Source organism: Dipodomys merriami, unplaced genomic scaffold (genome assembly GCF_024711535.1).
Source record: "Dipodomys merriami isolate MVZ:Mamm:240054 unplaced genomic scaffold, mDipMer1.0.p SCAF_8, whole genome shotgun sequence".
NCBI lineage: Eukaryota > Metazoa > Chordata > Mammalia > Rodentia > Heteromyidae > Dipodomys > Dipodomys merriami.
The window spans coordinates 10,340,204-10,364,409 of NW_027206401.1; the positions used below are offsets into that span (position 1 = coordinate 10,340,204).

At 44.2% G+C, this 24,206-nt stretch overlaps 2 protein-coding genes across 19 annotated transcripts in view; one reads left to right on the forward strand and one right to left on the reverse strand.

Moving 5' to 3' along the window:
• The window catches only part of Syne1 (spectrin repeat containing nuclear envelope protein 1), a 406,378-nt gene extending 396,079 nt beyond the window's left edge, over nt 1–10,299 (forward strand). For 12 of the 16 annotated variants that reach the window (XM_070010431.1, XM_070010439.1, XM_070010433.1 and 9 more), the window contains one exon: nt 6,324–10,299. In XM_070010431.1, coding sequence (XP_069866532.1) covers nt 6,324–6,564 — 241 coding nt within the window. In that variant the 3' untranslated portion in view covers nt 6,565–10,299. The remainder of the gene's footprint in view (nt 1–6,323) is intronic. The other 4 variants (XM_070010443.1, XM_070010444.1, XM_070010445.1 and 1 more) reach the window with 3 other exon arrangements.
• Nucleotides 10,300–16,572: 6,273 nt separating this feature from the next.
• Nucleotides 16,573–24,206, reverse strand: part of Esr1 (estrogen receptor 1) — a 325,828-nt gene continuing 318,194 nt past the window's right edge. For all 3 annotated transcript variants that reach the window (XM_070010912.1, XM_070010911.1, XM_070010913.1), the window contains exon 9: nt 16,573–21,148. In XM_070010912.1, the coding sequence (XP_069867013.1) occupies nt 20,914–21,148 (235 nt within the window). In that variant the 3' untranslated portion in view covers nt 16,573–20,913. The remainder of the gene's footprint in view (nt 21,149–24,206) is intronic.

A 24,206-nucleotide genomic window follows, 5' to 3' on the forward strand; every position in this document is an offset into this window, starting at 1 on the left:
AGGCCCCTCTCTCTCTTCCGCTTGTCCTAAAACTCCCCTCTTGCCTGCACACTCAGCCACTTACCTTCCTTGCATTGGCAAGCTCTCTCACTCTGGATCCCCGATCAGCCGGTGTCCTGCCCAGTAACCACCTAGAGCTGAGCCCCAGCCACCCCTCTGCTCCAGCCTGGCCTCCCTGAGCCCTCACTTCTGCAGTTAGTAGTGCTTTGCCTTCTTTGTTGTTGGTGTGATGTCTGTGCTCCTTTGCCCTTCCACCAATCAGTTCGTGTTTCCCCAGAATTTTTTTTTTTAATGAAGACACTGTCTTTGAAGCTAGTTATTTTCATTCCAGTCCCCAGAAGTTCTCCGTGAAAATATTTGCCCCACTGGAACCTTATCACAGTGAGCAGGAATTTAATTCCTGGAAGGAGGGTGAGGATGGAGAAATGTAAAACTGTAAACAACTCCTGAGTAATAGTTTTAGTTTCCCAGCTGTGTGCCGAAGGGCCTGGCTGGTGTATGTGGTCATTCCCTCTCAGCTGAAGTAAGGCAGAACGTATTTGGATATGCTTTCTGGTTTTAAGCTTCCTTTTACTACGGTTATTCTTTTGCTTTGCTTTTCTTTTTTTCCTTTTTTGGTTCGAAGAGAATGTTGTGGGGGCTTCTTTATCCCTAGCAAAACCGCAATAATGAGAAAAACTCCCAGAGAATTTTGAATGTAATGGGGACATCTGTGGGTATTCTGATACCCTCTTTGCTCCATATAAGAAAAGAATAAACAGCAACAACACACAACATTTGTTACAGATAGAGCATTGTATGATATCATCCCTCTTTTTTTTTTCCCAAACTGCTGGTGGACCATGACCCCAGAATGGAGACTATCTTGATAGTGGGGCTTTGGTTGCTACAAATGATTGCCATGAGAACAAGAGTGCTTAGACTCTTCTGCGATACGGACGGCAGTTACCTCTGCTTCCCAACTATCCAATCCATCTGCTCCCACAGCTGTCCAAGCTAGCCACAGAGATCTTCTCACAAAGCCAAGGGAAGGCTGGGTCAGCCACCTTCTCACCATGACTTCTGCCAGGCTGCTTTCAGCTCTGCTCTGCCCAGCACTGTTGATTAACATCTTTCTGAGCTTTCAGCACCAAGTTCACTGGGCTACGCAGGAGGGAATGGAATACCAATAGTCTGTACTTCGGTGGCAGACTAAATCAAACACCTTGGCAGACGGGTTGAACAGTCTTGGGCTTTGTAACTCCTTGGCACCTCACGTTGGGTGCACCCATCCCTGACAATAACATGCAGAGCCCATGGTGGGGGTGGTAGGGAGGGGCGGGAGTGGAGGAAGTTCACCCACTTCCTGCGCTGTCGCCGTGTTCCTTTGCAGAGAGACTTTGGGTACCTCATGTTTGATCTTGCACTGGTCCAGCAAATTTGAAAGGTCACTGCAGTACAACAGTTCTTTGGGAGATCTGCAGTGAGAATCTCTTCAGGCACACTTCTTTCTTCTGAGGAGAGAAAGACAGCATTGGAAAGGCCTAGGTATTCGTTTGCAAGGAATAGTTACATGGGTTTTGTTGTTGTTTAGAGGCAGATATTAATATGAATAGCCTGTTAGCTGCTTCAGATTGATTCATGAAAGTAATTCCATATCCTGATATAATGTTATTAATATTTTAATATAGATTGAGAATGGTAGTCACTGAACACCTATTTTGTCTAGGCTGTAGACCTACAACATTAAGACATAATGGCTCCTTTCATGTACCAGAATACAGACCAATTACAGTGACTTTCCCAGAACTTCCCCAAATTATGAGAAGTTAGAAAATAAAATCTATGGATAAGTCATAATAACTCTTACTATTCAAGTTTTCTATTTGAGATTGAGATAGAAGTGTGCAATGCTTCTGACAATCCAGACATTACACTTTTTCTCCATCTAACTTAAAACATTCTAACCCTATCACCAAGAGTTCTTCAGTGCTGTGACTGAGTTAGACTTGACAAATGGGAAGACTTCACTCCTATTCCCTCAAGAGGAAGGAGTCATTGCTCTGTAGTATGGTTACAGTGAATGATGACTTCATTCCTAAAGCTTAGGATTGTAAAACGCAGAACTACCCTGGAGTCTGTTGGCCTTTGGTACCTTCTGCATGGAAAATAAAGACAGAATGAGAATGGTAATGCTAGGGCTGAAGTCCTGATAGGGAAGGGAAAAGACCTCGTTTTTTAATTTGTTAAAAGTAGGCAAATATATCTAAGCAAGTTAGAGGTGGGGGGTGTGTGTACATTAAGGACTCCTATAAATACATTCCGATCCTTATAGAATTTATTTCCAGATCCTTTCTGTCAGGCTCTTCTCAGAGGTCTGTTTGGTCAAAACTTATTCAAAGAATCTGATGATAAAGCAAGCCTCCCTAGAAGGAAGGCTGCCCAACCCTGCCCCGAAGTCAGGGAGAACTCTAGTTGGCTTTTCCTTTGAGAAGACATTCCCAGCATGTCTGGAGAAGGAGTCAGATTTATCACATCCCTTTAAACATAATCATTGAACCTGAATTCCTTGAGAAAGCAGGCTGGATCCAGTCATTCCAGGGGCATGAGTTAGCCTACTCATGGCACATTGTACAGGTAATAGTGATAAATTTCTAACATTTATTTAGTGCTTACTCTGTTTCAAGCACTATGCTAAGTACTTGTGTACCTTCCTTCCCCCACTGAGACTTTGCAGAAGTCTATAGACAAGGACTTGGTGTATAAGAAGTGTGAACACCTAGCTCACCTGACTACACTCTAGTGCATTACCTACGCTACCCCACTGAGGGACTGTTCGTGGAAAGCTCAGACAGGTGCACAGGCTGCCTAAGGGAGCAGAGGACTAGCTGGATATGTGGTTTTAATAAGAAAAGACTGGGGTACTATAGACTCTAAAAACTTACCTTCTGAGCCTCATATCCAGGAAGCACTGGATTTCAAAGATCACTAGGGAAAACAGTAGACCATAGAAAGCCGAAAAATGTCTATGCACAAATTCACGCATCATACTGCCGATGCTGATGAACCAGGAGCGAAATGAATCGAAAATTTCTATTCACTGAACTTTACATGACATGTGCACAGAATTAACTCATTGTTTTCCCTTGATTATGTAGAACTTTTTAAGCACACGGCGTGAGATGACATTCAGATGTGTCCTGTCTCTGTTATAGGCACTTTCTTTGGTGTGTGTGGTAGGTGGTGCTGTTAGGCCCCGCTTCTTTCCCACCTTACCATCTTCCTTCCCTCAAAACAAAATGTATATTTTAGAACAATGACAAAACAATTCTTGGGCAGTTATTCAGAAATGTGAAGGCTAGGAATGGCCCCCAAATAAATATTTGCTGGTAGAGAATAAGCAATTACCTCCACTGATTTTCTTGAGTAAGTTTACACGCCACTTTTCCTGTATAAACACAGTATACACTGTCCTTCACCCATGTAGTAAGACCAATGGAGAATTACCAGTGTCTAGATAATTTTTTTTAGTTGTTTTCATTCTCTCCCTGTTGAATTTCCCAAGATTCTTGAAACTTAGATGATTTAAACTCAATAAATACATACCCTTTTAATCTGAGAGAATTAACCTACCAGTCCTAAAATGTCTGAAACATGGTCACCCTGAAGAAGAGGTAAATTTGGGCATGTTGAAACTCCAGTAGTTGGCCCTGAGAGGTGAGCATTTTTCTTAGTAGGTAGATGAGACATCTCGGTGGACTGTGGACAGTTGGTAAGTACTGTGTGTCCCTGTCTCAGCCCATTGCATCTCCCTAGGTTGGCATTCTTTAATATTAAAAGCCACACAGCAATTAAATGTTAGGAAAGAATTCTCTGATGTTGTTAAATGTGCCATGTCCTTCAAATGGCCCTAGAACATGTGAGCCTAGGATCTGGAAATGACGACCTTTTGAGTGTTTCACAGGAATGAACAGTCAATGCACTACTCCCATGTTGATCTTGATCATTGACCTAATTACAAAAAAAACAAAAAATAATAAGCTAATAATTGACAGAAAAGCACGATCCCTCTGTGTTGGATTGTAATATCAATATGTGTCAATCTGCCCACCACTATGAGCCTTTGAAACAAACCACTGAATCATGAACTATCAAACAGGAAATTTTTTAATATATTAAGGCTTCTGTCTTCTTTTTCAAATGAGAAAACTAAAGGCCAGAGAGACTAAGGGACTTCCTTGTAATTATATAACCACCCAAACACAAAATACTCTTATGTCACTACAATGATTGGGTGGTCAGAAGCTTTATGACTAGAGACATGGATAATAAATACCAAGAAAGCAGTTCTAAATAGGGTACAAATATTCTCTTTTTTGCTTCAATATGTGAGATGCGTGTGACATAAATGACCCGTAGGATAGGACTCTCATTTGTGTCACCAAACAAAAGATCATAGCATCGTCAAAAGTGTGGCAAACAGATTTTGGTGAATTCTTGTGAGATCTCTTTGGTTGTGAAATTTGGGGTGAGTCATTTACTAGCTATAGAGGCCAGATTCTGGGAGTTGAGTTCTAGGGTTGAAACCTGAATTCTGACCCTCAATAGCTATGCCATCTGAAGCCTGCTACTGAGTCCCCTTTCCCTAGACTATAAATGAAGCTAATAAGCCTACCCTGGTTGACTGTTAGGAGGATTAAGTGAGAGAACCCAAGATAAAGGCTCAGAGTGTTGCCTAGCAATTTGAAGAATAACTGTTAACTCTCCTTAGCTACTTATCTACAACATTAGGAAATAGATTACTTGCCATAGCCCTGTCTCAACATGATATTTTATAATTAGATAACTTGAGAAGTTTCTATTTCTCTTCATCTATCAATAAGGCATATGGATGACATTTTTCTTTATGCCTTACTATATCTCTACAAAATACACATTTTTTTTCATTCTGCTTCATTAGGAATAATTCTCTGGGCTTGGCATAGGGCACTTAAGCAATTTGACCACTAGATGGTGATTGAATTCTTGTGGCCTCTCAGTTGGGAGCTTGTTTACACTGAAAAATTAGTACAACTCATAAATCATATAAAACATGGAACAGAGAAGTTGAGAAACCATCTAGTCTAATTTGAAGAGGTCAGCAAAGGAGTTGGTACACAGAGGCAAGAAGAGTTGTTTAAGGATACACAACCCCTAGAATGCAACCTCAGAAAGAAACAAGGGTCTAAGTCAGACCAAGAAGTTGTTGGTTTTGTTGTTGTTAGTTTTCTCATTACACTACAAGAAAGACAGTGCAGTTCAGGGATGCTAGAGTCTCTCTTCTTTCTTCAATAGTTTAATAACAAAGTTTTGAGTAGCCCTCACTATCCACTCCCCTTTAAGGGGACTATATGTTTTTTTCATTTGAAGTAGTACTTAAATGCCATCCCTTTTGCCCCATTGATAATCAGGTAATCTGTCTTCAAGAATTAATAGTTAATAGGGCGCTACAGTTTTCTTATGATCCAGACCTACAGAGTTAGCAAGATGGTTTTATCTCTTCATAGTTTTCCATCTACCTGTCAGTGGATGTCACTTTCCCCTAATGATGCTAAACCATTAAGGACTGCATGCTAGCTGTATGAGAATGTGTCTTCTTGGCATATTTATTCTTTGCAACCATGCAAAGCTGTGCAAGTGTGGATGTATACCAATGACGTTTCTGCCTTCACTTTTTCCACTAGTAAGCAAACAAAACATTAGAAGCTCCTTCCCAGAGAAAATAGCAGCACACAATTCAGAGAGGCAGCTTCCCCACTCAGTATTCATTTTTGAATGCTGAAATTGATGCTCAGTCTCCAGTGCACAGTTGTAAAGGATGATCAAAATAAGAAGGTGTAGAACATTGACCTTCAAAATGACAATCTGTCCCCTCCAAAAAAAATGGTGGCAGGTTTTCAAAGCCACAGAGTGAGTGACAAGATCAGCCTAGAATCCATCCTTCAACAGCAGTGCTCTGTAGAGAACTCCCTTACGAGTCCTTTGTGAAGCTTTGAAAACTACTATTATGAGGGTCAGATACTGGTCCAGTGCAAGATTCAACCATGGTATCCTCCATTGTCTTAATTGACAAGACATATACATGTATATGGGTGGATGGATGGATGGATACAGTCAGTGCATTTTCCAACAACCTCTTTAGTAGTGGGATAATAACTAATCACACTATGGAAAGCTGGCATCTCATTCCCAAACTTGGGCTGTGTTTCGCACGGCCCCTTGCCTTCCAAGATGGCACTGATGCCCCAAAGCAGTATCTGAATTACTTGAGTTTGTTTTGTCTTTTATGTTGATTCTACTCTCAGGTCCACAAAAGGTGGCTCCGATTCCTCCCTTTCTGAGCCTCCGCCCGCGAGGTCTGGTCGAGCTTTCCTGTTCCGAGTGCTCCGGGCGGCTCTCCCTCTTCAGCTGCTCCTGCTGCTCCTCATCGGCCTTGCCTGCCTCGTACCCATGTCAGAGGAAGACTACAGTTGTGCGCTCTCCAATAACTTTGCCCGATCATTCCACCCCATGCTCAGATACACAAATGGTCCTCCTCCACTCTGAACCAAGCAGACGCCGTCTGCAGAAGAGCTGGGGACAGGAGGAAAGCCCAAAGCAATCCCAGACTGTCAGACAGGACCTTGATCTTGGCAGAAGTCCTCGGTGTGGCAGCTTCCTCTCTCCTGTACAACCAATGTGTACAAATCATGGCTTTGGAAGTGGGTGATAAACAGTGACAGGAAGAGAACAGAGAGAAGGCCTGGCACTTGGAGTTTGAGCACTAAACAGACTAAGGACACCTGAAGTTGCCTGGACTTCATGAATTCTGGGCCTCCGGCTCATTTGATGCATAGCCAAGGACTTCAGTGGACCATCTGGGCAGCCCTCCCATGATGCTGCTGCCTCCACCCACGCACCACGTCTGTATTGTACAATCTACCAGCCGGCAAGTGCTTGGCAGATTCTAGAACCTTGTAACAGGATTTTTAAGAACTTACACGGCAGCTTCCTTTCTCCCTGTTTTCCTTTGGGGTGTAATGTTCTAACCTTTGCTTTAGACGCACAAGCTGTAAATCTAAAAGGCACTTTTTTTTTAAGGTATAAAGAGAAAACCTAGATGTAATCAATAAGATCACTGAAGGCTTTATGTGAAAAAAAGAGTTGAATGTTATAGTATAAAAAATATTTATGTATGTACAGTTTGCTAAAGCCAAGTTTTGTTTGTATTGATTTCTTTGCATTTATTACAGATACTATAAAATATTGTGTCTCTTCCTTTTTCATTCCCCTACAAAAACGACTCTGAAGGTCTGTGTTAAGCATGGGCATACATTCTTATCACATTAAATTTTCCAAAGACTGAGTGGCAGAGTGGGAGAGAAAAGAAGTTGTTCGGTGAGTTTACACACCATAGCCATGGGACATGGTTTCCCCAGATGCTAGCTCGGCCATTTAAACAAGATGAGACCAGGTCCCCCTGCCCACAGCCCTCACAATTTTGAGGGCCTGACTATAAAGGAAGAGGCCTGGGGTCCTAACAGGAGCATCCTCTCCCTCCCATTGCCAGTCACCTGGTGACAGGTGTATGTGTGTGGGGGGGGGTGTTAATGTTCATGGAGGGGATGCACCTTTTAGAGCATATGGAGTGGCAAAGAACACATTAGGGGATACTGAAGTGGCTTCCATTTGTAGTCAGGGGAAGTGGGGACAGAGAACAATGTCCCAAGTGAGGGGGTGGGAAGGGACACGGAAGGCCACGGGCAGCGACCACCAAGGAACTAGAGAGAGTGGGAAGGAAAAGGTTAGGAGCACTGGGTAATGACATTCACACAAGCAAACAGGAAAGGTTAGCTAGAGAGGACAAAGAGACAATACACAAAGCAAAGATGGAAAAATAGAAACAAAATGTAGTGAAGTCATAAAAAAAAAAAAGCTAAAAACCCAGGGGAAGAATGAAAAGGTTTCAGGAACACAGTCTGTGAGTAGGACAATAGATTTTTCCAGAAGGTGGGCCTGTGGCAACAACTCTTGTGATATGTGAGAAGTGAGAAAAGAAGTCTTTGAAAGGTTTCCAGCGGGAAGTCAGCAATCCAGGGCTGAGATTTACTGTCAGAAAGACAGGTTGGGGTAGACTGATTCATAGTCTGTAACTTGGGGCCAAATATTAAGAAATTACAACTACTCAATTTTATTGGCAAGTCATATAAAAGATCATAAAGCAAGAAACAATGGGGTAGGATGATTGATGGAAGCTGCTCCCAGCTGGAGAGGCGGAGGCTCCCAGCAGTTTGATGGCTGTCTTTTCTGCTCGTGCCCACTGGTTCCCCCCCACACACACACATGCATCATCACCCCAATAGCCATAGGGAACTGTACAGCAGTTAAATAATGTCACAGTGTATGCCAAGTAGGTCCAGCCACGTCTAGGAAAGCAGCAGCGTCCACAGCCCACTGGGGGGGCAGGAACTACTTCAAACACCCTTAGTCAGGTCCCAGCTAGGCCCTCACAACTTCTGCCTAATTACTCATTCCAAGCAGTCCTCTGCAGAGCTTTGATCTGCATAAGACTCCCATCCATTATCTTCTAAAACTCGAGGTGCAGGCCATTGAGGAAACCAGACAGGAATCCAATAGAAGTAAGATCAAGCTTAGGGCCGGAAAGGAAGATGACGCCTGCTAGACAAAACTCTGCAAAACTTTACAGAAAAGTCTGTGAGAATCTTATCTCCAGTAGACTACTAAGAAAAATCTGGAAGTGGCTCAAGTAGTAGAGCGCTAGCTTTGAGCACAAAGAGGTTCAGGGACAGCACCTAGGCTTTGAGGTCAAGCCCCAAGACTGGCAAAAAAAAAACCCCAAAGATTTTAGATCTACTGGGCAAGGATGGTTTGTTCACTCACTTGGAGGTGGTGTTCTACTTAGTCATGTGACATGATGTACTAAGGATGTTGGGTGATGAGAGGAAGTGTCACTCACTGGTCATTGTGATTTCAGATTTAGTAACACATTGTAATAACACTGGCTCACTGTCATGTCTACAGCAAAATGAAAAGTAGTGGCATTTGTTCTTCCAGTTACCTCTCCTTCCCCAGAAATCTGCAGGAAAGCTGATATTGGAGGATGCCCTTCCTTCATTGCGTAAGGGAACCAGGATGAAGAGAAGGTACTTCCTGAAGTCTTGGTAGAGTGATCTTCTGAAGCTGGTCAGCAAGTTGAGAATGGCTGATGAAAAACACAGCAAAACACAAGCTGAACCACAAGGGACATGGAGTCTAGGAGCTAAGGAAGCTGGGTGGGAGTCCAGCGTAAGCTTTTGAAAACTGAAGGTCACGGAAAAATCAACTGACCTTACAAATCGTCGTACCTGTTCCTGAAGACCAGCACCTATATGTCACAGAACTTGAAGCCACAATAATACAAGGACAAAGTTCCTTGTGTACTTGTGTACTATGCCATGAGTGACAATTTTGTCTGATGCCATCGGTCATCCTGAAGAGATCCAAAGCCTTCCTGTCTATTTTACTTCCAAAGCTCTGTAGGATGCCAAGCTTTAGTGTTGCTGGACACATTTGTTGTTGTTTGGGGGATTTGAACTCAGGGCACTTACTCTGATTGCTTGCTTGGCTGATGCTCTAAAACTTGGGCTATGCCTCCAGCCCAGCTTTTTGCTAGGTATTTTCAAGATGGAGTTTTGCTGACTTTTCTGCCAGGAGTGGCTTCAAACATCAAATCTTTCAGTATACCTGGGATTACAGATAAGGCCCAATAGTGCCAGGCTGCCAGACAGACATTCTTGATAGGGTTGGTGGGTTCAGAAGGTAGAGCCACCAAGCCTCTGCCAGTGCCTGGCAAGCCAAGCCCAGTCTTAAACTACAATTTTTTTAATGGTGAGAACACAGCTGCCCCCATTGGTAAGTGCCCAATCCACACCTTCCGGCGGATATACACGTGGATGGAGGGTGGCAGGAAGGGGAGTGGCCAGGAGTTTTCTCAAGGTGCTTCCTGATTGGCAGAGATGTTGTTAGGTCCCGGCTTACAGCCGCATTATAAGGGGCTCCCAGCAGAGCCAGCAGGCCATAGCCTGCTGTGGACTGTCCCACTCGCAAGCCCTTCAGCTCTCTTCCAGTGGCCACAAGGCCACAAAAGGGCACGCAAGTTTCCAGCCATCCACCATGACTCAGTATCAGCTGGATGGAAGGGTGTCTCTATGAATCTGGATGCTAGATCAGGACTCTACCTTGAGCTGCTGAAATATCTGGCCCTTGCTGCTTTAATTATGACAGTACATTCATTTATAAGTGCAGAGGTATGTCAGTCAATAATACAAAAGTATTGTCCAAATGTGTATTCTAGTTATTGATACTAGTACTAGTATATTGTTCATTGGTTACTTTAGTATAGGTTTTAATACCTCCTAAGACAAGCCCTATTTCTCCTTGTCCATGTGACCATTTTGAAAAAAAAAAATGAACTCCTTAAATTACAAAAGACTTTTTTGTTGTTATTGACACCAGAGCTTGAACTCAGGGCCTTCACACTCACTGGACTTGCTTGCTCATACCTGGTGCTCTACCACCTGAGGCGTGCTTCCAGCCTGGATTTTTGCTGATTAAAGATGGAGTTTCTGTCTGACTTTTCTGCATGGACTGACTTCGTACAGGGATCCTCCACATTTTAGCCACCTAAGTAGTTAGGGTGAGAGACGTGAGTCACTAGTGCCCAGTAGATTCTCTGATTTATAAAGAAAAGCTCAGTTACTTCTCTATTGATCATCTTCAAATTTTACTCTCTTTCATATGCCTTCTGATTTAAATTTTTATTGTCTTCTATGCTTTTTGATATTTCTCATTCACACAAAATACACATGCCTTTTAAAAAAAGTAGGAGGGGGCTATTTTGTGTGTGTGCTTGCCAATTCAGGGATTTGAACTCAGGGTCTGAGTGCTGTCCCTGAGCATGTTTGCTCAAGGCTAGCACTCTACCACTTTACCTACAGCTCTATTTCTAATCTTTGTGTGTGTGTGTAGGGGGGAGGGGAGATGTGAGGTAGTTGTGGTTGGAGATAAAAGTCTTATGGACTTTCCTGCCCAAGGTGGCTTAAACTGTCATCCTTAGATCTCAGCCTCTTGAGTAGCTAAAATTACAGCTATGAGCCACCGGCACCTGGGGGGAAAATGGGCTATTTTCACGACCATTTAACTTTTTAACAATAATATAACATGTTAGTATTTATGCATCCATCTTCATGATGATTGGATACCTCAGTATCTTTTCTCTCTTTTGGAAAGTAAATTATATTTATTGGTCAGGGTTGAGTCTTGCCACATGCCCTGGGTAGATGCATGTAGGATTCTAGCAATGCTTATTTACTGAAAGACACAGCATGGCAGTCACCTCTGGGTCGCTTAGGATGTCACAAGAACCGATGACGTCTACTTATGTAGAAGCTATCACTAGTACAATACAATTGTATTGTTGAACATCACATCGCTGAACTTCCCTGCTTGCCTTTTGGTTACTTGGCATCTTTTGATCCATTCCTCCATTCCTCCTCTCCTCCACTAGTTATTTTTCTACTCCTGCATATTGTTACTACAGGAAAGGACTGAAAGGATATTGAGCTCATCGAAACCAATCAGCATGTTTTTTGTATCAGTTGTTTTCTTCTAGCTGTTTCCTATTAAATAAAGCTACACTCACACTCTTGCATGGATGTATAGGCCTTTGTTCAACGCTGTTTTCCTTTTCTAAGATGCATTGGTTGAGGTGCACCCACTGTTCAATGGAGAAGATGTTCCCAATGCATGGTTTCTTTCTTTAGCACATTTACATGTGTGCCACCATTATCTCCCTGAACAAGCTTGAGAAGCTCAGGGCTCTCCATGGTGGAGGTGTTCCTCATGACTTCCTGAAGTCTAGACAATCATCTCCTACTATAGAATCATTCCCAATGTTTGCACATCCCAATTGTGCAGATTTTAATCTTTCAAGGAACTTTAAAAAATTTATGAGGGCACACCTCAACCCTGGTCATTGGAGATTAGAATTTCAAAGTACTTTGTCATTTTCCAGAAGAACAGACAATTGTTCCCAAACCAAACAAGAGAAAGACACAGAGGCCTCTTTTGATTTTAATTTTTTAAACAATGTGCTGATCAGAAGGAGAGAGTTGAGTACACTGTGGTCCATACTTAGCATTTCCTATCATACAATTATTTCTAAATGGTATCATTCTACATGCATTGATGAAAGAAGATGCTTGGTATATATCCTTAAATTTAAAATACAAGATATAGAAGACTTTATACAATATGATCTCACTTTTGTAAAAAGAACAACCAGAGAGATAGGTAGATATAAATTGGTAGATGATAGATATAGATAAATAGATGACAGATACAGATAGTTGGTAGGTGGTAGATATAAATTGATGACAGATAGATAGATAATAGAGATAATAATGTCTAGAAGGCAGTTTGGAAAGATAAATGGGATACTAAGCTTGATCCTGTGACAAATCATACTGGGAGAATGTAAACAATTTTATTACTTAAGTTTGACAGGGTGTATGATTATGCTTTTAGGTGCAGACCATTTAAAGAACCTCAATGAAAGCTCTTGACCAAAAGGGGGGGGGGGTGGGAGGTGGAGAAGGAGACGCAGTCAGGGGCCCTTACTGGCAGGAGGGGGTTGGGTTAAACAAGGAAGGTGAAAGAGGAAGAATATGATTGAGAATAGATTGTTTGCAACTATGAAAAGAGAATAAAACCTGTTGAAATTTTGGGAGGCAAGGTGAGAAGAATGGGAGGGAAAATGATGGGGTGTGATTGATTTGAATACATTGTAATTATATATGAATATGTAACAATGAAGTCCTTTTCTTGTAAAAGTTGTGTAAGCCAATAAAAAACTAAATCAAAAGAACCCATATCAGAGAGAAAAAAAAGTGTCTTCTGTTTCAGAAAGGAAAAGAAGTGCCTTTATTAAAGCCTATGTAAACAGTTTGCTAGACTACCAAACTGGTCCAACTGAACACTTCTAGAGGTAATCACAGGTCCCCACATTCAGGGCGGGTCTACCCTCAGAAGTCTGCTGCCTGACAAGTCAATCATTTGTCTCTGCACACACCTCAGAGACACTCCCAAAAGGACATTGGTACCTCTCAGGTAATTAAGTGGCAATCAAGATAATCATCTCACATATAATCATGCTTTCTGGAAAGAGAAAAAAAGAAGGAAGGAAAGAGGGAGGGAAGGGGGGAGGAGAAGAAAGAAAGAGAAAAAGAAAAGAAAGGAAGGAAGAAGGAAGAAAGAAGAAGGAAGGAAGGAAGGAAGAAAGAAAGAAAGAGGAAGGAAGGAAGGAAGGAAGGAAGGAAGGAAGGAAGGAAGGAAGGAGGAAGCAACAGAGGAGCACAGGAAGCGTGCCAGCAGCAGAGGCTGACCATGAGAACCTTGCTCACTTAGAGTTCAGGATCCTTCAGTTGCTGTTTTACCCAAGCTCCTCATCTCTCCATAAACCTGCTCAATGTTTTTCTTTTTATTTTTTTGGTGAGAGACCAGAACCAGGTACCTGATGCTTTTGCTCATTGGCTAGAGCTCAATCACCTGAGCCATGTCTCTAATCCCTGCTTAATGCTTTTCAGCGTGCAGCAGAAAGCAGCCCTACTCTGAAAAGCTGAAACCTTAAAGCCCTCCAAAACCCAAACCTTTTTTTTGTGCATTTCTTGGCTTAGGGATGTTCAGTTGTGACATTGAGGCACATAGACAAATCATCTGAAAATCTCCATCTGAAACACTTGTGGATGGCCAGGTGTTACGAGTTAGTGAATCCTTGATTCTCCTGTGTGATCCATTCTAGAAGCTTCATGTTGGCACGCTCAGTCCTTCCCTTTCCTTCAGGGAAGGAAAGGCTCATCCGTGTGACGGATGAGCCTCAGAACCCGGCCGCACCCCTGGTGTCACAGCAGGAAGAGCATGACACCGGGCCACTCTAGAGGCAGTGACATGCCCTGGTGGCCGCCTGGACTCCCATGACCCTCCCTCCTCCCCTCGGCCTGTGGCCTGTGGCCCTGAGGATTAAAACATGTTCTTTCTGGTAATAAATGTGGAAACACTCAGAAATCCTTACAGCTTCAACTCCTTTCCTCCTGGGGTGAACTCGAAGGCTCAATCTGCCCAATAAAAATGTTTACCAACGTGCAGCGCCTTCCTCTAGCCGCTCCCACAGTTACTGCCTTCTCAGAGACGAGGCCGCTGATGATGGGGTGTGGGGGTGCCGAGAGGTCCGGCGTCAGCCAGCTGTACACGATCCCCCCAACCCTTCCCAAGATGCTAACTGGCAAACGATGGAGCACCAGCCACTAGCGAGCGCTTGCTCTGCTCCCCTGCTGGCAGACCTACTCAGATCACCCCACCTCCCTTCATAGCACTCTTTCTAATGTTTGCCCACGTGCTGCTTTCCTCCTAGTTTTCTTTCCTCATCTCATCAGGATGAACACGTTAATCAGCACCATATGGAAGGCCAGTGTCTCAGCCGCGGCCGTGGTCCTGTCCCCAGCCAAGAAATAGGAGGACATGGGCTCTGGGTGTGGCCTGGGTAGCAGCCGACTCTGAACTAGGCCTTGCTGCTGACAGTGCCATCGTCCGTCCCAGGCTTCCACTTGGCCATTCATTGGCCTGAAGGCATGCTCTTTCTGGGGTACTGATGCAGAGGGGCCTTTTCTAGCTGGAGGCAAGGATGGGCAAGTGCCTTGTGGACCCCAGTAAACAAGGGCCGAGGGGCCCACCAAGTGCCAGGGATGGTAGTAGCAGCAGGGCTGCTCAAACTCTCCTATTCAAAGACCATTCACCAGCTGGGAAAAGGACCACCTTCTCCAACCACTGTCCCCGTAGGTGCCCTCCAGGAATGAGCCTGCGCAGCAAGCTGTCCAGGTGGATGACTCTGTTGGCTCTCTCTTTCTGGTGTGGTTTGGACCAGGTCTGAGTACGACTCACAAGGGATTTGCATTCCGAAAGCCTGTTCCTCCTGTGGTGAAGTAGTATAAGCTTTAAGGGTGGGGCTTAGTGCAAGGCAATTAGGTCATTGGGGGTGTCGCCCTTGTAAGTGGTGAATGTATTTCTCATGGACTCCAAGTTGGTTCTTTTGAGGGAAGGTTGTTGGGGCAGAATGGAACTGGCTTCTCCCTGTTGTCTGGCTTCCCTTCTTCCCGTGACCCTTCTCACGCTGCTATTGTAAAGCCATCTGCCCTGCTGTTACCATGTGGTTTGGATTACCATGTGGTTTTGGAAATCTCCTTTCTTTATGAGCTACCTAGCCTCATGTATTGTGCTATAGCCATGTATATACACCTGTGTAAAATTCTATCATGTATAGGTACCTTTTTTTTTTTCAGATCCACTTGTCTATTGTGGAGCATCTAAGCTGTTTCCATATCTCAGCTATTGTGAATAGTGCAGCAACGAACATGGTTGTGCAGGTATCTTTATTGTATCCTGGTTCATGATGTTCAGAGAGCTATAATATAGCGAAAAGAAGATCAGAATCACTGCAGATATCTCCACAAAAACAAGGAGCGCCTGGAATGGTATAACTCAAGTCATGAAGATCCACAACCGTCAACCCAAACTGGCATACCCAGCAACGCTATCATTCACAATGGACAGTGAAACTAAAATCTTCCATGACAAAGATGAAAGGAATCCATGAACACTATGAGCTTTACAAAGAATAATAAAGGGAAGTAAGCTATTTGAAGAAAACAAAGTCAAGAAAACACATTAGACAACAATCACTAGAAGACTAGTTTAGTAAGCATAAGAAGAGAAAAGAAGCAAAATACAGGAAATCAAGAAAATGGCAGGAGACATGACATATCCTCTCCACAGTAACCCTAAACATTAATGGACTCAAAAGAAGTCCAGCAGCAGATTGGATGAAAAACCAAGATCCATCCATCAGTTGTCTATAAGAGACCCATCTCACAAAAAAAAAAAATTTGGAATGAAGGGATGGAAAAAGATCTTTCATGCAAAGAGGTAGGCATGGCCATATTGGCATTTCAACAAATATATTTTTCATTAAAATCAGTACCAAGAGACAAGAAAGGTCATTACATATTAATAAAGGGGATGAACCATGAAGAGGAAATCACAGTGGTCAATATTTATGCACTGAACAATGGAGTACTGGACTTACAGAACATGATAGACTCCAACACAGTAATAGTGGGAGATCTTAATATTCCACTCCTGCCAAAGGACAGGTCACTTCATTTTTATGTGCATATTTTTGATGCAGTTACCTGGGCTTGAACTCAAGGCATTATGTTCTCAAAGTTGACACTCTACCACTTGAGCCACACCTCTATTTCTGGCATTTTGCTGGTTCAGTGGAGATAGGAGTCTCACAGACATTTCTTCCCAGGCTGGCTTCAAGCCTTGATCCTCAGACTTCAGCATCCTGAGTAGCAAGAATCACAGGCAAAAGCCACCAGTGCCTGGCTTCATTTTCATAAGATCAGTAATAAGTGACTGGCAAGAAGTAGAATGGAAAACAGACAACTCAAACCCTTTGTTTTTAGTTTACTTCTTTATTTGAACATCAAATAGGTTGAGAAAAAAATGGTTTACAGGTGCTTAAGCATCCTGCTGGATTCTTTTTCAAGGTGCAAAAGAGGTTTACAAGTGTGTTTCATTAAACAAAGCAAAGCTACGACAAAAACAGGATCACATCAGTAATTGTATGAATGCATCAGCAGGCGAGTGTATTCGTCCGTCAAACACAATGGGGCATTTCAGCCTTTTCCCATAAAACAAGAGCTCTACACTGAAGAGTATGTAGTGCACACAAAGCATTGTGGATAAGCAGTGAGAAGACAGAAACTGGCATAATGTCACTTATTAATTCAAGTCTCTATGACCAATGACCTCTCTGCAAACACAAAGGGGTCCATGTCTTAGGCACCTGTTCATGGGACTGTATGTTATTTCCAGGGTGCACAGCTCTGTACACACATATACATACACATACACACACGCACACACACGCGCACTCACACACACACACACACACACACACTGAAGATGGGGTTGGATCATGGCAGCATTTACGTATTTAAAAAGTTCAGGCACATTTGGATGCAAAAAAAAAAGAATAGAAATTTTTCTTGTGTCTCTGAAAGACAGTGCAAAAATCGAATGCTGTACTAGAGGCAGCAATTACTTAGCAAACAATTTAAAGTGATTTCAAAAGGGACCACAATTTGATTTCAGTAGAAAGGAAAGACAGCTAGAAAACAGCAGAATCGCACGGATGAGAAGGTGGGATATCTGGGACCACAGTTCAGCTCATTTGTCTGAGAGGGAGTTCCTTCTCAAGGGGTGAAGCTGGGAGGTTTACAGCCCAATCTGGATCAACCTCCCAAGACTTGCACCAAAAAGGATCGTGGTTTCCTTCTGAGCTACTGCATGACTCCGTTTGCCTTTCACAGAACCACTGTCCCCACACAGAACTGCCTGTGAATCTCAGACATCACGACGGCCTGGTGAGAGTTCCCAGTATCCACAGCCTGTCTCCAGGTTGGAAAGTATTCAAGGAAGGGATTTGCAATTGGCTTCCTTGGGGAGTAAAGGTACTCTAAGCCAACAGTCTAAATCAATGGCCATTTCAAAGTGCGAACACCTTAATATGATTAAAAGTAAATCATCAGAAAGTCATTTATTTGTTCAGCCCCCACAAGGCCTGGAATAGGGCATGGGGAAATATTTGCAATCATGGACATCTCTCAGCGATTGCACTTCCTTCAGGATGGATGAGATTTTGTGGCTGATACCAGTAGGGTCTTCGCTTGGGGTGTCTCACTCATTGCTGTAAGATAGCATCGCAGAATCATGACAGCAAGCTCGGAGATGGCTGAAAGACACTTGACCTCTCGTTATTCTTTGGATTTAGCTGCTGATGCCGTACTCTGCCCACAAACTCAAGCAGCCATATTGAAAATGACTAGTTAGTTTCAGATTACAGGGCAGAAACAGAAGAGCAGCCCTCAGCATCCCCGCCGGGAGTCAGAGGACTGTCAATGCTCTTAGTCTCTTGTTTTCCCCATTCTTCAAATTCCCAAGACCTTTTCCTTACCCTACCCTGCACCTGCAGGTAGTTCAATACCTTTCAGACCTTAAATTTCCTCAAAGTGGGAAGAAAGCACAATTTCTCCACATGTCCCCTCTGCCCTGCACCAACATCAGCTGGGAAATGTCAGCTACTCGTTATTGGCACTTCAAATAAGAATTAAAAAGAGACTTCCAAAGTTGCTTGAAACTCAAGGGCTCACAGTTCAACCATCCAATGTTCTCTGCCCATTTAAAATGTAGTAGTATCTCAACAAGAATACAGACACAGTAGATGAATCATGTAAAAATCTTCTACCACATAACTGTTTGGATTTAGCTGGTATTACATCATCTATAGTCCTAGAGGTTTTTTTTTTGTTTTATTTTGTTTTTATTTTTTTTAAAGAAAAATCTCAGTATAAACATTAAAAAGAACCCACTGACCCATTAGCTACTGTCCAAAAATATTACTACTGATATTTTGGTAAAAGCAAAATTAGCTGCCCTGAATAATTCTCCTTTTCAGGCGTAATCTCTGCTACATTAAGATTGTCTGTCATTCGATATCCAACAATAGGCATGTGGATTAGTGCTAGTTTGTCTACTGTGGATACAAAAGTTAATATGAAATGTGATCTTCATTGAAATGAATAATCACCAGGCTTTAGGCATCAATAACTAACTGCATACATTACAAGGTAGCTTGAAAAGTATACAAAAAAAAAAAAAAACAACTCAACATTTTCCCTTGGTTTTTGCAATGTCAACCCAGTCAAAATTAAATCCAGTACAGAATTATTACATTCAATTGTCCGATAAACAAGCAATTCAATTTCAAAAAATATATATATATTATACTATATAAGGTACTTTTTAAAACAACAAAAGAATTGTGTTCTTAAAACATATTCTTCATGAGGATACAGAAAATTGCCCCCCAAATTTAGATGTACATGCATGGAGAAAAAAAATAAAAAGAGAAAGCTTTACTTATTTGGGGGCCCCAGTATTCTAGTTCATTGGCTGCCACTTAGTGGAACTCACCTCTCCAAACAGGATGTATCGATGTATCTAGAAGCCTAGCCACTCACTAGGGCTGGGATCTAACTCGGCTAGAAGCCTGGCCCTTTCCCTGGGCTGCCATCTACTATGTCGCCTCTCGGCAGTGTTGCAACTGTAGACTATGAAGTCAGGGAAGATCAAAGTTTCATTTGGGTTCAGAAAATGAAACCACCCAGAATTGTACTAGAAAAGCAAAGGCCCAGGGAAAATGGCCCCGCGGCTAAGGAAAGCTTTTCTTTTTTCTTTTTTTTGTGGGGTGGCTGTTGTGAAAAGGATTCTTGTGGCCCAGTTTTGGTCTCATTCTCTTGGGTTATGCAGTTTAAGGGCAGAAGGAGTAGAAGTCGGGGTGGTGGGGGAGGGGGAGGAGGAGGAGAACTTCCCAAGGCCAAACCAGCTTATTTTTAGAGGAGTACTGACCAGCCCCCAGGGTCCCAGGCCAACTAGAAGAATGCAGCTGTCCCCTGCTGTTTCCTACCATCAGGGCCACATGGGAAATGAAGGGTAGGCAGACCACCGGCTGCTCGCAGGGCAAGCCCTCTGTGCATTGTGCTGCCTGGGGTGTGCACCCCTGGGAAACTGCAGCCTGGGACCAGGCTACCTGGACACTCTCCCAGTTTGATCCAGTTTCTCCCCTACTTTCCTTCTTGTTCTCTAGCAGCCCACAATGGATCACACCCAGTTACTAGTTAACCCCACTCCCCAGGCCTAAAATCAAAACAACAGAAAGCATCACTAAGGTGCTCCCTCAATCGAATCTGCCCTTCCTCCCTCTATGTGAGAAAAATGCAGTGTGAAGTCATAGCTGGGAGAGCCACGTAGGGCGCCCTCTGGTGGTGAATGCCAAAGCCCCGCTGGAATAGGTCCAGAAGCTGTTTTTGACTGCCAAGTCCTTGGGAGCTAAAAAGGCTTTCTTTTATAAAAATAATAGCCAAAAAATGTGTGTTTTTTTTTAAAGAGACTGATTTGTATGCCTTAACTGAAATCAACTTGCGGTTTCCTGCAGGTCTGTGGAAAGCCAGGCTGACCTGGAACCCTGTGCTCTGGAAAACCAGCATTAGGTTTCAGCAAGACAAGAAGGTGCAATGCATTAAGCCGACATAGTCTTGAGAATAAGGGGATCTTCCTTCCCTGTGTGCATCTTGTATTCCTATGGGGAGAAATGAATCGGGGTTCATCAAGCATGCTGCTACACCCAAGCCATTTAGTGAAAACGATCGAGGTGTCCCTTAATCGTTTTCACAAGTGACAGGTTACCATAGGAATACAACATGCCCATGAGGAAGCCTGGAGCTAGCTTTCTTCCTCCATGGTGTCAATTAAAGGAGCCATTCAATTCTGTCCTGAGGCTTAGTTTGGAGCCATTACAAAGTGCTTATTGGAGGTGAAATGTCTACTCTCCAGGTGTGGGTCTCAACCAGTAAACTTCAGTCCACAGACATCTCACAGGCTGAGTTCAGTCATGAAGCGCACTACAAGAATCCTCATTCTTAATCATGTAGCAAAGAGGGGGAGAGAGCTGTTACCAAAGAGTTAGCCCTGGAATCCCTTTGGCTGTTCCCAACAGAAGACATGTCACTAAGAACTGAGCAAGCAAATGAATGGCCACTCATACTAGAAAGCCACGGGTGGCAGATGCATGCCGGAGTGTATGCAGGAGACAGAATTTCTGCGAAAGTGATGCATGACGTGGGTAAAACGCGACAGGGATTCTCAGAACCTGGGGGGGGGGGGTGGTCCCAGGAGTTCTCACATGGTGTTGGAGAAACTCTCTGCCTCCTGGGAGATGTAGTATGTTTGCAAGGAGTGTGCAGAAGCAGAGCCGTTGGCGGTCAGCTGGCTCTGCATGGGCTCCTCCGGGGCCACCCCCTGGCGGCTGGCAGGGGCGTGCAGTCGGTGGGCATCCAGCATCTCCAGGAGCAGATCGTACAGGGGCACCACGTTCTTGCACTTCATGTTGTACAAATGCTCCATGCCTTTGTTACTGGCGGAGGGGAGGACACAGAGAAGACCACGTTAGAGCCTGGCTGTGCTCCCAAGACTTGTGACGTTCCTAGCAAGGGGAGGTTAGAGAAGGTCCCGAGACCCTGGTCACCCAAGCCTTCTTTCTACTGAAAGATTGCCCGGAGGATGGCATCTGCACAAGTCAAGGGTCTTCAGAGCCCCAGTCTGGGATGCATCTCCAGGCAGCTTCAATTCCCCTCCCTCAAGGGCAGCCACACTCACAGACACACCCTCCCCACCCCAGCCACTCCTAGCCTGGCTTCCTTCCTTCCACAGCCTGGCTTTCAGCCCCGTTCCTTGACACCATCCTTACATCTAAGTTGAGAACCTGCCACTTACAGCCAATCAGGAGTCAGCATTCTGCATTCTAGGGGAGGGGGAGGGGACTTCAGGTAGGTACTGGAGCTTGAACTCAGGACCTGAGTGATTTCCTTTAGCCTCATCACTAAAGGCTGGTTCATTGGAGATAAGAATCTCATAGACTTTCCTGCCTAGGCTAGATTTGAACCTCCAGCCTCAGATCTCAGGCTCCTGAGTAGCTAGGATCACAGGTGTGAACCACCAGCTTGCTTCAGGAGTGAGCTATCTAAAATGGGTAATGCAGTTTAAGAAATTCCCTTGCTTAAACTCCCCAATGACTTCCTGTCAAATCCAGAATAAGCATTTCTGTCCCAATCGTCCAATGTCCAAATGACCCATTCCGTCTCCCTTCACAAACGTGCCTGCCCTTCATTCTCTGTAAACTCTGTAGACCATACTGGGTTCTGCTCTGCCCGTTAAAGGAATAAAGATCCTTCTAGAATTAGGAGGGGGCATTCCTTGGCTGTTTCCTCTTCCTGTATGCATGTCCCCCAAGTCTTCAAACGTGAACTCCCTAGCCGTCTCTCCTCTCTGTGGCCCTGGCCCAGCTCTCTCCATTTTAGCCGCCCCCTTTCACATCAGCCTGGTTGCTCTCTCTCTCTCTCTCTCTCTCTCTCTCTCTCTCTCTCTCTCTCTCTCTCTCTCTCTCTCTCTCTCTCTCTCTTTCTCTCTCTCTCTCTCTTTCTCTCTCTCTCTCTCTTTCTCTCTCTCTCTCTCTCTCTCTCTCTCTCTCTCTCTCTCTCTCTCTCTCTCTCTCTCTCTCTCTCTCTCTCTCTCATACTCACTCTATGTGTTGAGGTGTTATTCTTCTCAACCGCACACACCGTGCAAGTTCCAAGAGGGACAGGGGTCAGGGGTCAGCCCAACCTGCTCTCTACCACAGCCTAGAACTGTAAATGCTACCTAAAACTTGGTAGAGGAGGGGAGTGTAGGCAGGTGCCATTTCCCCTTTTCCCCCCTAGAAACCCACTCTGCCTTTTTACCAGTCGCAACTCTCTTCTGTCCCACACACTGCAGAGGGAAAGGAGCGAGGATGACAGCTCTGAGCTCACTTGAAAGTGAGCCCGGCATTGACAGCTCACGCCTGTGATCCTAGCTACTCAGGAGGCTGAGACATGAGGATCCTGGTTTGAAGCCAGCCTGGACAGGAAAGTCCCTGAAACTCTTAGCTCCAATTAACTAGTAAAAAGCTGGAAATAGAGCTGTCATTCAAGTGGTAGTCTTGGGCAGAGGGATAGCATCTAGATTTTGAGTTCAAGCACCACAAGAAACAGAGAAGAAAACAAAAGAAATATGGATTATGAAGAGGCAGGACTGACTATGTCCTAACACTATATCTTCACATTGTGGTTGGGGAAGAGTTAGCCCAGGTTGGAGTCCTGCCATGGAATTCAGCATCGGAGCCGTCCAAGCCTGCGACCCAACCTAAAGGACATGTGTAAGCAGGATGCTGTTTGTGTTGTGTTCAATTTAAATGCTGTTAAAAGTGAATGCCCCCCAGATCTGCCATGGTCCCCTTCCTCCAATAACCTAATGAATCACATTTCCAGGGGGATGAAGGCTGGAATTAAATTCTTGGAGAAACACCATATGGCAGAGGCCAAATTCGACAAAACAGAGTTCTGTGTTTTACGCTGAGATAATGAGGCACCAAAATATTTTGTAGATACGCATGTGTAAGAGGAGGGTGGAGGGGTGGGGAGGCCGGAGATGGGGGGCGGGGGCCAGATGCTCAGAGCTGCCAATAATCCAGCAACCACTTCTTAGTTCTTCCCTCAATGATAAAAGTTGCTGCACCACTGTGCCCCGCCCCCTCCCTACCCTCTCCCCCCCTCCCCGCCCTCCCATATTGCCATAAAATCAGCCAGGACTGATATACACAGCAACTATCCTTGATGTTAACTAATTAGACCTGAGTTCACAGGTTAGAAAAGTCAGTGATATTTTTCCTCCGCAAATATAAACATACATAGGGCTTGCATAGATTCTCCAAGGTCACTGCTACAGACCTGGAATTTCAGCAGAAATACAAAGATCATGGACTGAGACAGATGGAAGCAAAGACCAAAAAAAAATCAAGTAAAACAAAGAAGGACTGGGGATGTGGCTCAAGTGGTAGAGCACCTGGCTTACAAGTACAAGGTCCTGAGTTCAAACCCCGTGCCACCAGAAGAAGGATGAGTAAGAGACAAGAAAGAATTGAACATGTTTTCCTCAGAATGCGGTCATCTGCTGTGCCCAGCAGGCTGAGTCCTGTGTCTGTTCCCAAGACTCCCAGGGAGTCCCTGAGGACTGTGATTGCCATCCCTTTCTCCCTAACTTGGCCAAGAAGACGCTTTTGCGTAGGAATTTCAAAGGCACAGGGCATGAGTCAAATGTTCAGTGAGTCACGTCCCCATTTCTTCATGCGTTCACCCAGGAATCCTGCTGCGAGCACACCCTGTGTGGCAATCCTATACAGTGCTCTTGGGAGGTAAAGGAAAAAGGTACATTTGTTTTCCCAAGAAGCTTAACAATCTGGGTAGCCTGTCTCAGGAAGGGTGGGTCCCAGGACTTGGATGTGGCATTTGGACTTCAGCACTCCAGCTTGGAGCCTCCTCAGAAGCGATCTCACCCCATCCTTCTGGCTAGCCTGGCCCTGGCCTCAGGACACTTCCACCAACTTCCACCATCCCGCC